Here is an 18,227-nt window from a genome sequence, read left to right as displayed (position 1 = left end):
CAATTTGAGAACATTGGTATATTTTGCATAAAACATTAAAGAGATTCTTTTCCCAGGTCATAGACCTTTCAGGTACACTATGATCATCTTTCAAAGAGTGTAATCAAGTCATTCAGCAATTTATACTCCAGAAAGATCAGCTCTGATTGCTAAACAACGGTGTCATGATGACAAGCTGACCTAGCTTTGGCCTGATTATACATAGTGGTTGCTGAAATCTCAACAGGATGTGAAGAGAAAGGAATCCAAGATCATTACTAGCTGTGGTTGATTTTCTGCTGGGAGGGTTTTTGATTGACAAACCACTCTGCTGAGTTACCCTTAAACACGTCCAGCTTCACATACTTCTGTATTTTTGGTAGCAAATCATTTGTTTGCAAAACGCAAAAAATATAAAAAAATGCAACAGATTTCATGTAAAGCCTATAGCAGTTTTTGGATGACTGTTATTATAAGCCTAAATGATGGCTTGTGACAAAACAATAATTGTAATACCAAATAAGGGTATTTACTTTTTCCAGGAAAAAGAAGAAGCAGAAGAACAATCAGGCTCAATAGACAAGTAAAAACCAGAAGCTGCTTATTCTTATATTATGAATACTGAATAATTTGACAGCATGATGAAAAACACTAACAAAGGGGTAACAGAGAACAAAAGTACATAATCACACACACAAAAAAAAAAGCAGAATAAAGAATGCATACCAGCACTGGTATGTTCATTCAGTAGCCAAATGACATCTACAGTATATTTAAAAAAAGTACCTTGGGTTTGGATATTAAAACAGTTAGTGTAATTTACACAAGGACAGTGCACATAAACTTACTATTTAAGCCATTATTTCACTAAAAAGAGCTCTTGGAAAAATAACATTTGAGAATCCAGCTGAGCTGCATATTAAGGCCATACTCATGACCCACTACTCCACCACATCCAATTCAAGATGATTCAAACTTAAAAGAAAAATGTCTCCTCTGACCCACATCTAGAAAACCTCATTCAAGACAGCTAAGAAAGTAGGAAAATGGCTTTCAAGCACCAGTCATTCACCACTGTGCTATGGAGACACACACAGTAAAATACCAAAAGTACTTATTGAAAGATCCAGAGTCAAAATTCTAGCCAATTCACTGTGTCATCAAGAGCATGAAGAAAATATCCCCACCTTTGACAACTGTCCTGCTACAATCTGTTAAATTAGATTAAAATTAATTAAAACACATTTGTGCAGAGAGCACCTTACATGTCTGGAGAGTCTTTCACCACATATGCCAACATGGTGTATTCCTTCAACAGCAAGTATTTTGCAAACAAGTATCTTCCCATCATTCATTTTCTATGTGTCTCCAAAAACTGAAGGTAGCTCAAAAAATCTTGTTCTCAAATCAAAAGTTTAATTTAATATGATATTTTTATTTAGGTTCCCATTTATATGTTCCTTCTTTACTTTCTTCAGTTTAAATTACTTGAATTGAATAGCAAAAATATACACTACTTTTTAAACAGTTCTTATTCATTATAATAATTTCAAATATCAGTAACATTCTCACAGGAGAGATGACAGTTAGAAGACTCTTGGGCCCATTAAAAGAAGTACATCCCTAAGGGAAGTCTCATTAACACCTCTCCTCCATGAATGATAGGATTCAACATGCCAAAACTAGGGTGACTGCAGATTGCAGCATGGGTCATATTGTCAAACATCACCACTGTCTTGTATGCTGGATTTCTATTTTTAATACAAATGTGGAATGGTCCACATTTAACAGTGACAGCCCTCTCCTTAGAGATGAGAAATGGATACAGATTCCTTCGGGCAAAGGAAACTGAATATTGAGCCCTGTTCAAAAATCAACTGCTTAAGCAGGTACTGACATGACTATCCTGACAACTTCTGTTAAACTTTTCATCCCAAAAAATTTTCCAACAAACGTTCAACTAACTACTTTTAAATACATGAGATTTACACTTGCAACAAAACAGTCCATCTAGATACAGTTTTATTGCACTAACTGGGGATTTTTAGTACATTGGACTAGCATAATAAAACCATGGCCTAAATATGTTTCACTCAATATACAGTAAAAAACCAGTTTTCCTCACAGCAACTTTAGACACCTGCTGCTCTGACACTGATGAGACGTAAATATAGTTTTTTCTCTGGACAAATAAAACAACTGGGTACCAACTCATAAGTAAAATGAGTTGTAAAAGTTTTCTGAGGGGCTGGCTGAAGTATAACAGTTAGTTAGAGAAGTTGGATAGACTTCATATCTTTTTCCCTGGCAACAGACATATTTCTTAAGCTTATTTTCACTTTAGAAAGTCTGAAGAACTTAAAGACAACAAAATAATTCCCCTGCCTCCAAATCATAAAACAATAGATTATGTACAAACCTTTTTTCTCCTGAACCAGAACAAAACAAGGTGCAATAAAAGACTGTTTATCAGTTTAATACTTTATTTTGTACTTTAGAAGACTATGCTGAGGTTGTAATATAACACTCAAAGGAAAAGTGCATAAACAAAACATTAACTGTATAATCTGCAACAGCAATGTTGCTATACAAACATCATGCCAATTTTTCCATTAGGAGCCATTCAGCTGAAATGCTTCTCCTGGAATCCCAGGCACTGCTCTCCTCTACCATCCCGCTCACTCCTGCACTCAGAGAGACAATGATCCATGCTTCAAAACCTTTTGTTGCTCTGGGAAGATTAAATGGCTATTTTCCAAGACTTGATACAGGAAAGAAAATCTGTTTTGCATTCTTCGTTACACCACAAACATACATGTGCATCCAGGGGTGAGGTAGACTTTCTCTGTATTGCAAGGCTTTTGTCTGATTCTTCCTTTTGGTCTAGCATAGCAGCTCTGCCAGTTCTGCCTTTCTATACTGATGTGGTTCAAAGCTATGACCTACTGCAAGCATGTCTGCAACTAACAGTAAGCATTTCCCAAATGTAAATCACAAATATGGGCAGGAGTACAACAAGGCTTTGAATATTACGTTGTACTGCATAGTTCAAATGCAATTTCCTTACTTGCCTATCCTTTTGTTACTACTGGAGATTACAGCCACGCCCCTTTTATAGATGGCCCTCCAGAAATTGCTTCTGAGAATCAAGCAATTACAATGCCATTTCTGGCTTTTAAATAACCCTTTTCTTAAAAAAGAACAGACTTTCCTTTTCTGTTACCTGTACTGCATGAAAGGAGCAAGCCCTGGTTACTCAAGACAGCTGTCCCATGCACCAAATGCCCATCACCATGGTGTCACCCATGAAGAGGAACAAAGTAGTTATCATCAATCACCAAAATCTGTCTCCTTGAGGAGGCTGACTCACAGCAAGCCACAAACCCACATCAGCTTTAAGCTGAGCTTGTACCTTCTGACATAGCACAGGCTGCAATACTGAAAAACAGAAAGGGGATGGGTAGGAAGAATGAGACATGGCACAAACCACATAGCCTGCTTTGCTACACAGGCCTTTGTAATTGCCCAAACACCTCCATGTGTTTTATAAACACTCTGTGGTTGGGGATTTGCACTCACCTCCCTTCTCCACAAGACAAACAAACTAAACACAGTAATTAGCTTCAACAGCATCTGATTAAGTAAATAGGGTTTTCCGTTTCCATTAGTAGCTCATAAAGGTAGACACTAATATGAGCACCACTCAGGTCATTGCCCAGTGGTGACAGTTTAACAGTCAAGCCAAAACAGGTTCCACTGCAACAGCAAACATCAGTCAAACTCCCTGGCAGGACAGGCACAAGTTCACAGAACTATGCTGTTACAGGCTATGGTAAGAACATTCAAGCCAAATCACTCAGACTTGCCCAAGCAGCTAATTAGAACTTCTCACAACAAAGCCCATCAATATTTAACAGAGATATCCAAAAATAAACAAGGGGTTTGGTTTGCTAGAACAGATTTTCCTACAAAATATCTTGACATAACACCTATTCAAGTTACAAGTGACAAAGTGCAGTCTACAATAGATACTAAATTTGGCTGGCAACCTGCTCATGATTGTATTCTTGCTTCTGGGCCAGGAAAGCTTTATAGACTTCCTTTTATTCCTTATCGTGTACCCTCACCCTACTTCATCAGTCTTTGGTTGTCTCAAAAATCTGACTTCAAAAATAATTTGAACCATACAACTTATTAGTAGCCACATGGAAATGCAGCATGAAATCAGTCACTTTATTTAAACTGTCAAACATCCAGCTGGTTAAAAAGTACCACAGTGGCATGGCTTCAATAATAACCTCCTATGACTCACCTACAGAACACACTTCAGCCTTGACTTATTTTGAAGAAATGCACAAATAATCAACATGAGAAAACAAAGGTAGGATTAATATTACTTTGATTGCAGTTACATATACACAAATGTTCAAGAAAGTAATCTTTTTACAGTAATTATTTGTAGCTTACTTTCCCTTCCCTGATTTTAACAATTAAACACAGAGACTGAGTACCCATCAGCCTTCATCCCATGGTTGGTCCTGCAGAGGAATTCAGTGAGGAAAAAGGCTGGTTTTTTTTTCCTTTTTGAGTATTTCTTCCAACCATAATTTATGAATTGGTGCTTAATTATCTCAGACATTTAGATTACTCTTTTCATTTCAAGAAATCTAGTTTGGCAGATGAAGAACATGAAAGCATAATTTCAATCAATCTCCCTTGAAACGTCTTAAAATAACACTAGCTGATGACTACTCACAAGATAGTAAGCTATTTCCCTCTTCTCAGCGGCATATATCTTTCGGAAATATTTGTTGGAATATCAGTGACAAACTGTAATAACATAAAGGAAGTAAATATAGCTCAACTTACACTGCACTGAAAAATATTTCTAATCTCCTTTTTGTCACTAAAATCACACCTAACTGTAATGATTTCCAAATGCTATGGTCTATTACCAGTGGCTTTCCCACAGAAGCAACATCAATCTAAAGAATGGGTTTAAGACAAGGACATTCTTTCAACAGCCTACCAGAAAATATAGAAGAATAGTACAGTAGGTCATTTATTTGAGCTAAAATCACATGAGCCAAATTCATCAAGTTCAGAAAATACCTTCTTCAAGCATTAAATCCTAGAAATCATGGGACAGCATTCTGCCTATGGCCTTTGTCAACTTTTAATTATGTCATGTTACAACAGACTGCTAAAGCAGAGCGCAAGTGATAGCACACAGCATGTCTGAGTACAGCCTATTTTTAGTCTGCAATTCAATCAGCACTCTTACAATGGCAAGGATTACAGTCCAAGACAGACACATTGCTGTATACAGGCCAATGCAATTACATGTTGAAACATGTTGAGAGAATGTGGTGGCAAACTGGAGTCAATGTTGGGAGGAGGCACACCAGACATGCAGCTGCTCCGTGGTAGCTGATGTCTTCACTGGCAGAGCCCACGCTCCCATCTCACCCATCTTTGTTAACAGACCACAAAGGAAAACATTAAAACAAATCACAGTTTTACGCCAATTCCTTTCAATATGATTTACCGCTTATGAAAGACAGACAACATTTTGGCAGTCTCAAAAATCAATATCCTTCTACCTTCATTGGCAGGTGTTCAGAAACCTTTAGCTTGACCAACTCTGAGCAGCCCCCTTCAATCCTGCCTGAGAATGGTGCCAATGAAGAGACAACTCTGTCCTCATTCTGGCTCTCCTGAACTCTTGTGCTGAGGTAGCAGTTACAACATTTGCAAGGATGCTTTTAAATAGCTGTCTTTCATAACACAGAAAAGAAAAATTAAGATTTTCAAGCCAATATATTTTTACACATTGAAATGCTAACTCTTAATTTAAAATGTTACACTCTTGTTGTGTTTTTAATCTTCAGGAGTCACATTTCAGGCTTTTCTCATCCAACTATACAGACTTTAAAAAAAAAAAAAAATTAATTGAACCTTGCTGTGCAACAGACAGGATCAGACTTAGGACCTATAGGATTTAATGCTTTGAAACTATAAAAAAAACCAGGTGACCCCACAAGACAATCACTTATTCTTTAGGACACAGTTAAATGATTCATCCAACAGTAAAGACTTTTGTACACTAAAACTATGGCTGAATACTAAACAATGACATGAGGAAGCTTATGGCTGTGTTCCACTACCAGTTTCCCAGGACCAATAATTTTTTTTTTATACAGCCTCTGAAAAGTAGCCTAAATAGTATCCTACTCGTCCTCATCTTTATACAAATGACCACTAGGAAACACTTCCTTCAAACCCCTTGATGAAAGAGAGAAAAATACTAAAAGGAAGGCATACATATTCTGAGGACTTTCAAGCCAAACACTTATATAAGTTATGGGCACATCTAATTAGCAAAGAAAGAAATCTGTATCTTGAGATAAATCTCTGCATTATAAAAAGCTCCTAGATTTCAAACTTACTACAGGTGGTCATTTCTCCAAAGGGCACATTTTTGAGTGCTGATCACTTCTCTTTAGCAAGATGAAATGAAGGCACCAAAAAAACAGACACAGAGTCTCTGAACAATAAGTTCAGAAACTCAAAGATATGGGCACACCCTAGGCTTGACATAAATTCACAGTGATAACTAGTGGCTTTTTCATCCACATTTCAAAACTAAGCAAAGAAAATATTAAGAAGACAGAAAACCTAAAAGCATTTTAGGTTTTAGCAAATTCAGCAGCATCTGAACTGAGACACCCATCTTAAGCCTCAGAAACTACACTTTAACTTCTAAGATATGAGGATTTTCTTCCACCACTTTCCCCCACAACTCTCAGCTTTGTCAGAAAAATGACTTATTTTTCTTCCCAGACAAAGCTCAGTCTAGAAGAAGCATAACAACAGTAATGCACACATAAGGCAGAATAACATACAGTAATGCCACCATACAGTAACTGAAACAATACTGCAGACAAATTGACTTTTTAATTAGGCTTAAAAAAGCAACATTTGAAATCAGCATCTAAACAAGAACACATTACTGTCTAAAAAGGCAAGTATAACAAATCTAAGTGCACTACTTGCAGTTATTCAAGCTCACTTCTGTGCAAAAACTAAAGGGGACGTAACAAGTAAAATAATGAGTAATATTACAGTATAAAGTGAAGGCTGTATATAAGCCACTACAGGAGTGCTCAGGTCACAGGCAAACACAACTGTGGATACTAAACCCAGAGGAGTTGCATTTCTTTCTGCCTTGTGTAGTCAGAGACAAAAACACCTCATGCACTATGATCAAACCAGAACAAAAAAATTCACAGTAAGATGAGAGCCCTTCAGCTGTGACCAGCAATGATCATTGCAATACATGAATCATTTAGAATACTCATATAGGATAAGTCAGTCATGTCTGTCTGAAATAAAATACACTGCTTTTCCACCTGTGAATGAAACCTGCCTGCCTTACTCATAGTCACTGGGATTGCAGGTTGCTTGCATTTATAACTGAAGCTCAAACCAACTAGTAGCATGGTAGAGTACTTGAAAAAGAATGATGACACTAAAATAACACATGTAGAGACTGAAAAGCACAGTGTAATTTAGCAGCACCTTTTCTTCCTCAGTAACACACTTTTTTTACAAAACACCTATTTTCAAATCACATTACAATTTCCTTTAAAGATGCCTAAAGGAAGGAGTGTGATGAAATGTGCCTCATGAGGGGGACTTCTGAAATTCAGAAAGCCTTAGGACCAACACAGTTCCATAACGAGATATACGTGAATCTGCATCTCCTTGGAACTCACCACTATAAAGCTTCCCAGTCCCTGCACTTTTTTGAAGATGACGAACTTTAATGAAAATAAGTACACCCAAACCAAAACACAAAGAAAATCCCGCAAATTCACTTACTTTTATAGACAATAATCAGACAATGAAGTCCTTCCTGCCTGTGAGGCAGGGCAGCACAGAAAAATCTTACAATTTCAGGAATCTGAAACAGGTATCCTTAATTCTCTGCCTGGCAAACCTGAAAGGGTCTTCCATAACAGAGACACCAAGACCTCCTTTAAAGAGGGCAGAGGACTCAAGATTTTCACAAGCCAAGTCCCTCACAGTGCTAGAGCTGAAGGGGAAAATAACAACCCTTTGTGTGTGGAGTCAAAGGTCATGCTCCAGGGCCAGCTGCTGCAGTATGGGAATAAACAGAGTATAGATATGTGGTTTTTTCCAATTTCTTCACTACCTATAAAATGCCAAGTACTATAAAATTTCCAAGTACTAGAAGTCTATTAATGTCTTCTCCATAGCTAGAATGGGTTCATCACTGGCACTTGGAGAAAACTCAGAACTTTAATTCCACACTAGAAAAAACAGGCACAAGACCCCATTTGGCATTTCACTAGCACAGATGAGATTCCTGTTGATTTCCTGATTGCACACTCCACTATTACATTCATTCCTTGCAAGCCTTGCAGTAATAAAGTAAGAAAGCAGACACAATGTGCTTTTTCAACTAGCTTTACCTGGCATATGACACTCAGATAAGCAACCTGACTGGCACAGCTGTGAGAGCAACAAGTGCCTTTTTTGCCAGCCCCCAAATCATGCCAGGTGGTTCACGCTGAACATGCAGAGAAAGCCCACCAGACAGAGTCCAGGGACTTCATCTTCTCCTTGTCAATAACAAAACCATCCCAAAAAGAACTAAACACAAAAGTCACAGGCACCTCACCAGCAGCAGGAGCAGCTACTTTACCTCCGATGCCGCTACTTGTGGCTGCAATAGTATATTTACAATTCTAAAGAAAATACTTATTTTCTCAATTTCACTTACAAAGGTTGAAGGGCTCATTAGTAAACCTGAAGCAGCTAGCTTCATGCAACAGCACTAAAATGTCCCTCATTTTTATTTTTTAACCAATAGCAAAGTTACTTAAAACTATCTTTTTAACTGGCATAGTCTGTAGCTTTTAGAAGAGAAGAAACACAGAAATCAAGATGAAAGTAAACTTTCTTTCTTTCCTAAATAGGGAAATACATTTTATCTTAAGTGCATTTTATTCCAATATAATCGTGCATGCTGTGTACAATAGGAAAAGTGTATTGCTTTATCCGTATCACTAGAGTTAAAGCAATACAACTGCACAAGATACTACTTTTGTGGCTGATGAACATAAAGCTTCAAGCCATACACAACCCCCCACTACTGCATGTAATCAGACATATCTGACTTTACTTTGTATTACCACTTGTTTATTTATGCACCTTCTTCTTACCATCGTGATACTAAGAGTTTAATTGTTAGTAAACACAAGACAACACTGTTTCATTTTTCCAAGTATATATATTTTGTCATACAAACCCCTCTAGAACTACAACTAAATGAAGATGAAGCTGCTTTTCCAGTCACCCCAATCCTTTCTATACAGCCTAACGATCACTACCATGTAAAATGATGACCATTATGACCAAAAGATTAATAATAATGCACACATTGCCCATATTTAACAATAGCAACTAGGCATGCAGGACCAAAATTAGCAATTTTCCAGGATTCTGTGGAATAAAATAAATATCCTTCTCACAAAATAGACAGAGGGTCAGTTGAGAAGCATGACTACTAAAAGTCAAGCAGTCATACTGAAAGTAAAGGAAAAGGTCTAAGCTTTTTTTTTTTTTTTTAAGCATCCTTAAAATGCTGGGAATGACAGAATTACTTCTTTTTAACTTGGAAATTGGAAACTGCAATGCATTTTTGTGGTATATATGTGTTGAGCTGATGACGTGGCAAGTCTTCAATAGTTTCATATGCCAGACAGTTGCAGATGTTTCTAGGTAGCTGGGCTTACTAGAGAGCTCACTGCTACTATTGTCCCAACTTGTTCCACTGCTAAAAATATGTAACAACATTCCTTGCTGTCTTATTAGTAACTGTAATACAATATAAAGTTAGTATTAATATAACACAATCCAGGTTGTGTGGAAAGTGATGACAGAGGTGTAAGTAGCTGGCACTCTTTCCTCTGAGCTGGTAACAAAGTAATATCTTAGCACATGGGTTCAGCCTACTGAAGCAGCATTTACCAAAGGAGCTGTATAGCCCCAGCCCAGACCACTTCGCATCACACAGAAATACAAAACAACTTTTGAAAGAGTAGAGGTACCAACCTGTCCTGGCTGAACTCCAGCCAGAGAAATGGACTGTAAAACCAAGTAGGGTTGTCATCAGTGACAATGTGATGGATGGGTAAGTTACAGCCCAGCTGCCTTGCATACATTTGCACAAAGGCTGTAACGCTCATCGCTCATCGTCACAACCCAGCGAGTGAGATCAGACAGAAAGAAAAGGGATTCTCATTTAGACCCTAATTACTGGCAAGGTAGGATGGCTGTGGATGCACTGGGAAGTGCAAACTTCTGTGAGAACTTTTGTTCTTATTTGGAACAACAGAGGAAGAGGAGATTGCAACAGGCCAAGTCCGACATATCTGACTATTCCTTTACCAACATAGATATGAACTGCAGTCATCTTAGTTTCTTGCTCAGTTAATCCACTAGTAATATTTACACAAGAAGAATTTGGATAAAATGAGGTATCTACAAACTGGTTTTGAGAGCAAGCATTAAAAGTTGGAACTGCAAGTACGAGACTTGTGGTAGGATAACAGCAAGGTCAGACTTCTTCCTATTAATCTCCTTTCTTTGACTAAGAACCTTCCAGCAAACATAGGGTGATGATGTGAGTTTCCAGAAGCTGCATCTGACCAATCTGTGTTCTAAAAATTTAGTGGAATCCTGAGAAACACCAGTACGCTCGCTCCTATCATTGTTGACACGGAGCTCTACCAAGGCTCTTAAGCTATGATCAGCCAAACTCAGTGACCTGCAAGAGAGGTGTCAAAGTCAGGAACTGAATCTCTGGGATAGATAGATAGATAGATAGATAGATAGATAGATAGATAGATAGATAGATAGATAGATAGATAGATAGATAGACAGACAGACAGACAGACAGAGACAGACAGACAGATAGATAGACAGACAGACAGACAGATAGATTTGTGCCCCTGATTTTACAACACAGCTTTTTTAAGCTTGGATCAAACAACTGAACTGAACTGCAACTTGCCCAAACTGTAACTTGTCAGAAGAAATTTGTAAGAACTTCAAAGTCCTCTTACCTTAAACTGCCAGAGATGAAGCTGGGCATTTGACAATTACTTTGTATCCATTCTACAGGTATTTCTTCTCCTTTGAAGGCCCACACCACAGAAGACAGTCAGCTGGTGGAGACTGAGAAGCTTTTCACAGTTGTGCTTTAGGGCAGGTGTTTATACTCCCCCAGAAAAGTGTGTTTCACAAAGGAGTCTGATGCAGCTTGTGCTGTCAAGTCAAGGAGACAGAGCAGTATCCTACCCCGCTCTACCCTCATAAATAATTCCCTATAAAATTCAAGCATATGTGTCTGCTACAGGATCAATCTCTTGAAGCACAGGAATTTGTCAGCTCCAGAAATACTTACTAGAGTCATAACACTTTGGAAATCATTTGGAAACAACCTTTGTGTTAAATCCCCTCTCCTCTCAAAGGATGAAAAAAGGCTGATGTCCACCTGCCTCAGGCAGAATATGAAAGACCTATGTGTCTTGACAGCCCTCAACTAAAATATTTCCCAGTCCTCAGCAGCAATACTTGCAGAAGATACCAGTCAGTTTTCCTTAGGTGTGGGTTCATTTTCCCTGGGAAAATGACAACATTCCAGTTTCCATCTTCTATTCTTCAAGCTCCCATTAACAACATAAACCCAAAAATGTTCTCTTCAGAGAAGAGAAATGCTCTCTTCAGCTGCTCTTTACCAGTATCTACATCAGGATCAGGATTCAAATCATACTTTCTTCTTTTTCTGCCTAGCCTCTATGGACCAATGCATTACTACTCAATGCCAAGAAAACCCAGGGAAGAGGAGCCAGCAGGTAGGCTTAATGCTCTCAGAAAACCTGAAGCTGCTGCCAGGGTATAGCCTGGCACTGAGTTCAATGCCAGAGCTGAGCTCCATGCCAGGACACAACCAGCGGAACTATTCCTGCTATCAGTTTACATCACACCATGCCTCAGAGTGAGCCCTGGCTTAAACGTAGGGCTAAATCACGGCAGCTGAAGACGGAAATGTGGATGGCTTCTTTATGAATGAAAGTCCCAAATCCCTCTAGCACTCACTGGATTTATTTGCTTGTACCACTGTTTTCTGAATGACATTGTTCCTAATTACAAATTCTTGGAAGGCATTTAAACACAGAAGTTGTCTCCAGTTTTCTCAGAGGGAACAGGACATCAAAACAATTATCCTTATCGCACTATAACTCTCCTTTACACCATCTCCACCAGTACCCCATATGGAAAGATTTTTGTTGTTGTTGCTTTCCATTGTCACACAAAGTATTTCAATTACATTTTCTTGATAAATTAGGCAGTGTGACGTCCTATTATTGTAAAGATGTACTTCTTACAGAGCTGCCCCAACAATAGACACTATCATGGCATGTGAAAACAGACTATGGCAACATACTCAGCATGCTGTAATTATGTGAATAAGTTATAATGAAGAAGATTTCTAAAAAAAGCACACCACTTGACATTGGCCATGTATATATAGTTACTCTCCTGAGTGACCCTATGTCAGCAAGTTATAAGTATCAAGTAACTCAAAGCAATTCAAAACCAACAAACCCAATGTACCGAATTAGATTCAAAGAGCATTATTGGCACAGGGCCTGAGCCACAAATTTAGACCCAGTTCTGAATTTTCCCAAGGTTCACAGAAATGGGCAAAAGGGACATCTGAAGTCAGAGTCCAAACTAGATCCAGTTCTACTTCATACAACAGACAGTAAGAGTGACATAAAATCCTCGTGAACAATAAAAGCCAAATTCAAAATGGCACCTTAGGCAGCCAAATCAATATAGGCAAACCACAAAAACTCTGCAATGTGGCATACTTACTCAGCAAGAATTTGTAAATGTGGCTAAAATACTGTAACAGAATTTGTGGTATTTCATTGCATTGTCAACTAGGATGGTGTGTTACCATCTAGGACCAAATCACTCATAACCACGGGGGATAGCTGAAACAAGCATTCCTGATGACAGTGTCCTGCCCCATGAGGCTCAGTGTGCATGCCAGACAGAGCTGAGCACAACCCAATGAACAACAAGTGGCAGTATCCCGAGATATGGATGTAGAGAAAAGTATGTGCACAGAGAGAAGCAGGGAAAAAAAAGAAGAAGGAGGATACAATTAGGCACCCAATCCCAAGTGAAAGATTGCAGAGACTCTTCTTATCGGTTTTCCCTATCAACCAGCTTAGGTACCCCACATTATTCAGGGTTGTAAAGACCATCCCAGACATTATTCTCAGAACTCAGTTTCTTAACTTCCCAGTGAACCTGCATAAGGATCTAAAAATATTGCTGCTCAGAAGACAGAATGTAGATCTAGACTTGCATCCAAACTCAAGTAGAAGTGTGAGTTTAAAGAAAAGAAGCAGTAAAACCAACATGCAAAACTGAGTTGTACTTTCAAAGAACTAGAGTGAAGAAATCCTGCTCTTTGGAATCAAGCAAGAACATCTGTTGGCTACAAAAAAGCTACTAATGACATACTATGACAGGTCCGAATGTCAAAGCATTTTTAGTTTACTTTTTAAATGGTTTTCTTAATAATTATTTATAATGTTTAATTCAAAATGACTTGCAGTATACAAGTAGTCTTACTAACTACAAAAATACCACCATCGCAACACTGTCGTCATTACTAATTTCAAGACAGCAATGGCGAAATCTGACCCCACAGAAGTGAGCTGGATTCCTGACACTGACTTCATTCTATCAAGTGCTTCCCACAGCAGTAGATAATCTAAAAGATGTGCAAATCATCCAGTGGTGTGAAGGCAACAAGCTGGCAGCTCTCTTCAGAGAGTAAGTGAATGTTCACCCAAGTCAAGAGCTGGAAACTTAAAACTCGCTGGAAAAAAAGCATAGTGCTGATCCTTCAAACCTGCTGGCAAAAAGGCCACAAGTTTATAAAACCTCAGAAATTATTTAGGAACACATTGGTGTTCCTATGCATTTCATCATCATCATAGAAAGGCTTGGGTTGCAAGAGACTTTAAAGTTCCAACTCTTCTGCCATGGGCAGGGACACCATTTGAGCTAGAAACTCCTAGGTCTGTTTCAAGATATTTGGCTCTAGTCACCGTGATGATACTAAATGGACCCTCAATCCATTAGCTCAGCAATTTTCAAAGTAATTAATCAATCAAACCTCAGATGCATTGATGTGAACTGACACCTGAATTTCAACCTATGCTCCACTTTGACAGCTGCATTCCTCTGAGATCAGAATTTGCCCTAATCTCTGCGTGAAATGGAGCAAAATTATTCTTAGTCAAATAATGCGGTGATCTTCTATTGACCAGTGAATATGATCTTGAGGAAAGGTCGCAGAAAGAATATGCCCACCTCCCAAAAAAAAACAAAACAAAAAAAAACAGAAGAAAGCAACACAAGTCAGTAATCAGTTTATTTTACAGAATTACAGGTACAAAGATGTAATGCCAAACACAGAAATGCTGCCCTGACTGCAAGTGCAAACACGGAACTAAGCTTTCATTATAATGAATAAAGGTAAACAAGTCTAATCAACCAACCCTTTTTTTTACCTGGTAGAAGCCAAGAGATAGCCAAGAGACATAATTAAGGCAGAAACAGGAGGCTCTGCAAACACAAAGGTAACTGTAACCATGTAAGCAGATTTCAATGAGCCTGCCTACACCCTCACAACGGAAACAAAGTATTTGGAAGAGCCAGAACCTCAGATTAACAACTCACTGGGTCAGGACTTGCCTCTAGCAGAGCAGCTATCTTTCAATAGCCAGGTCTACAGCGTCTCTAGGGACACAGGCCATCTCTAACCCCAAGTCTGCAAGTACACTTTCCAAACATTAATTACACTTGAGAAATGCTGCATGCAGAAAGACTGGGAAAGAGTGAAGCATATACAAGTGGCCATGGATTTTGGCTAGCTCCTAAGATGCTAAATCAAGTTGGTGGCAGTGTTAGTATAAAAAGTTATAAAAAATTGCCAGGGAAGTATTCAAACCAAAGCAAAACATAACAAAGTGAAATATCTCTGAAAATGAGGTTGAATTAACTCTAAATCCAGATTTTAAACAATCTCTTTATTCACTTCATTAGGTGTCAGAATCCATCTTGCCTTTCTTTTAATTAGCTCTAACTCCTAAAAAAAAAAAGCCTCCCATGAAAACAATGGGACCACTCTCTGAATTGGGGACGACTGAGCACATGAAAACAGAATTGACCCAGCACACCAAGAGCTTCCAAAGTTTTTGTGCTTTAGGCAGAGCTCTGTTCACTGGATGCTGTATCCTTGGCAACTATTATGCGAAGAAACCGTTCTACAAATGCAAAACTTCTGTCTGCTCCATGAGCTTTTCTCTGAAATACTCTTATGGGGTTTTGGATATCCTTAAATCTAAGGGGACACACAGCCCTTTGTCATCTTTCCGCAGGCTCCCATGAGCATAATACAACAAGTGATGTTAAGAGAGTATTTTCCTCCCACTTCATCACAGAGCAAATAAAAGTTTTACAACTTTTACTTTGTAGAAAAAAAAAAGTGGTTATTTTTTCCTTTCTTCTTCAGTGCACTCTGCAGAACTAATGTGCAGATACAAGATAATAATGAAAAGACATTATGTCAATCAATGGCATTACTTTGAAAATTAAAAATTCAAGGATAATGCTCGGGTGCCTGATTTCAAGGGCAGAGCTACAAATGCCAGCACATGTATTAGAAGAAGCATGCAAGAAGAGATAGGTAAGACTTGACAAGAGCCATGCTGCAGTTCTCCGCAAGAGAGACTAGTAGCACCGATTGTTTCAAGGGCAGCAGACGCTGCTATTTTTACCAAAGCCCCGGCTGGAACTGCCTGGCTCATTAAATCTCACCAGCAAAGCCCGGGTCCTGCCGGCGCGACCGTGCCCGGCTGGCCCGACACACCACGTTATCCCGCAGTACCCCCAGATACCCAGGCAACGCTAGCGAAGGACAGGCACCGAGTACTTGATACCCAACTTGGCCTTTGGTTTGATGAGCTTTTTCTTCTCCTAGGGAACGAGTGAGGCAGCTACAGCTAAAGCAGAGGCGGTAGCTGCCCTTGAGAGCGTTTGGGAACGCGGGAGAGCAGCAGAGGGAACCCCTCCGCCGTCCCCCGGGGCCTCTCCCCAGGACTTAGGGACATGCCGATACTGTCGGGGCGAAGGATAGCACCGGCAAAGGCACGGGAGCCGGCGGGCTTGGAGCCCTGGCTACCGCCCCACAGGGGCCGGGGGCCGCCCGCTGGCCTCCGCTCCCCGCTGCCGGGCGCTTGCGGAGAGGCCGCTGCCCTTTCCCGGCGCCCCCCACTCACTCGCCCCTGCCCTCCCCCGGTACCTTCTGCGGGGCGCGGAGGAGGCGGTGCACCCCGGCCAGCTGGGTGGCGAGCGGGATGTCCTCCCGGAACGTGTACAGCGGCGGCCGGGTGGGCTCGGGGAAGTTGGTGCTGTTGAAGGGGTCGGTGTCATCCAGCAGCTGCACCCGGCACACCAGCGTGGCCATGGCGCATCCATCCACCGCCGCGGCCGGGCACGGGCGGGGAGCGGCACCCCCAAGTCACCGGCACCGAGGTGCTGCTTCCTGCGCGCCCGCCGCCGGCTGCAAGCGGCACTCCCTTCCCCGGCGCAGCCTGGACGGCCGCCGGCAGCCTCTCCCCCTGGCTCCCCGAGTGAGCGCCGGCCGCCTCACAGCCGCCGCGCCTCGGGGAGGCGGCCCATGGCCCCTTCCCCGCCGGGATCCACGAGTGCGAGCGCGCTTCAGGCCGAGCGAGGAGGAGGAGGCGGCGCCGGAGCCGCGGGGCGCGGGCAGAGCGGCAGCGGCAGCAGCAGCGCGGCGGCGGCGGCAGCAGCTCCCCCATTCCCGGCCGCTGCGCGCCGAGCGGGCAGCGGGAATGCCGTGGCCGGCACGCGCAGCCCCCAGGCCGCGCGCAGGGCCCGCAGTGCCCCCACGCGGCCGCGCGCCGCCGCCCCGCCTCCCCCGGCCTGAGGAGACCTCCCCGCGGCCCGGCGGGAAGGGAGAACTCCCGGGATGGCCCCCGCCTCCGCCGGCCTCCGTGGGCACGGAGACACACACCGAGAGGGCCAGAGGGAGGGAGAGGGGCCAGCGGGACCCCGGGCACGGAGACACACACCGAGAGGGCCAGAGAGAGGGAGAGCGGCCAGCGGGCCCGCCGGCCGCGCCCGCTGCATCACCCTTGGCTCCCGGCAACAGGGCGCGTGTACTGAGCTCGGTGTTGCTGTGACAAATATCCCAGATGTCCTAAATCTTCAGTGTAATATTTACCCCGTTCCAACTAATAGTTTTAAAAAGAAATACCCCCTTAAAAAATAAAAAAAAAAAAAAAAAAAAAAAAAATTTAAAAAAACAGAGAAAAAAAGTTTTAGAAACTGACCAGTAAAGTTTTAGAAACTGACCTGAAACAAGGGTATTCTTTAGAAACTGACCTGAAACCTGGGTATTCCTTAGAAACTGATCTGTAATATTGTGGGTATTCTTTAGAAACGGACCTGAAACCTTGTGGATATTCTACTCAAAATCGTTTTTCTGTATTTGTACTAAAGCCTTTCTGCCATTAGGATTGTGCATACCCAGTGTTCATCTGGCTTCCCAGAGCATAGGGCCTGGCAGACTTCCCATCCCGGACAGGAGGCTGCCTATCTTTGCATCTTGGCTCTCTCTTGCCTTAGGCCTGTTCTTTCTTTCTTTCTTTTTTTTTGGGGAAAAATGGGGACAAAGTGCCAAGCCTCTGGGTGGGCACAGGGCAGAGCACTGCACTCTTCGCTCTTGGAAGTGAATCTGTGCTCTGTCTGCAACCTCCTGGCTGGGGATTCAGCATGCACACCCTGGTCTTCACTCTTGGGGGCACGGGGTGCAGGAAGAGCCATGAAATAAGTCACAGGTGAAACACAGAGAGTGAAGGGTCTCACCTGTGGGAATGGCTGCATTTGCACAGGCTGAGTATCTGCCCAAGGGGATGCCCCATGCTTTAAAGCCATGGTTTATAACCTTTCATCCTTCACAGACTGGCCTGTGGGGCAAGACCTGAAGCGCTGTGAGAACTGGGGGATTTACCACAGAAATGTGTATTTGGCAAGAAAGT

General features: G+C 41.4%; 1 protein-coding gene across 6 annotated transcripts in view; it reads right to left on the bottom strand.

Moving 5' to 3' along the window:
• The window catches only part of FHOD3 (formin homology 2 domain containing 3), a 374,923-nt gene extending 357,921 nt beyond the window's left edge, over window positions 1–17,002 (bottom strand). For 3 of the 6 annotated variants that reach the window (XM_030944135.1, XM_030944136.1, XM_030944137.1), the window contains exon 1: window positions 16,466–16,999. In XM_030944135.1, coding sequence (XP_030799995.1) covers window positions 16,466–16,630 — 165 coding nt within the window. In that variant the 5' untranslated portion in view covers window positions 16,631–16,999. Of the gene's footprint in view, window positions 1–16,465 lie in introns of all 6 variants that reach the window. The other 3 variants (XM_030944134.1, XM_030944138.1, XM_030944141.1) reach the window with 2 other exon arrangements.
• Between the last annotated feature and the right edge of the window lie 1,225 nt (window positions 17,003–18,227).

The sequence above is a fragment of the Camarhynchus parvulus genome, chromosome 2, assembly GCF_901933205.1.
Source record: "Camarhynchus parvulus chromosome 2, STF_HiC, whole genome shotgun sequence".
NCBI classification, from domain to species: domain Eukaryota; kingdom Metazoa; phylum Chordata; class Aves; order Passeriformes; family Thraupidae; genus Camarhynchus; species Camarhynchus parvulus.
The sequence above is the reverse complement of the archived record's forward strand: the minus strand, read 5'-3'. Positions and strand labels throughout refer to the sequence as shown.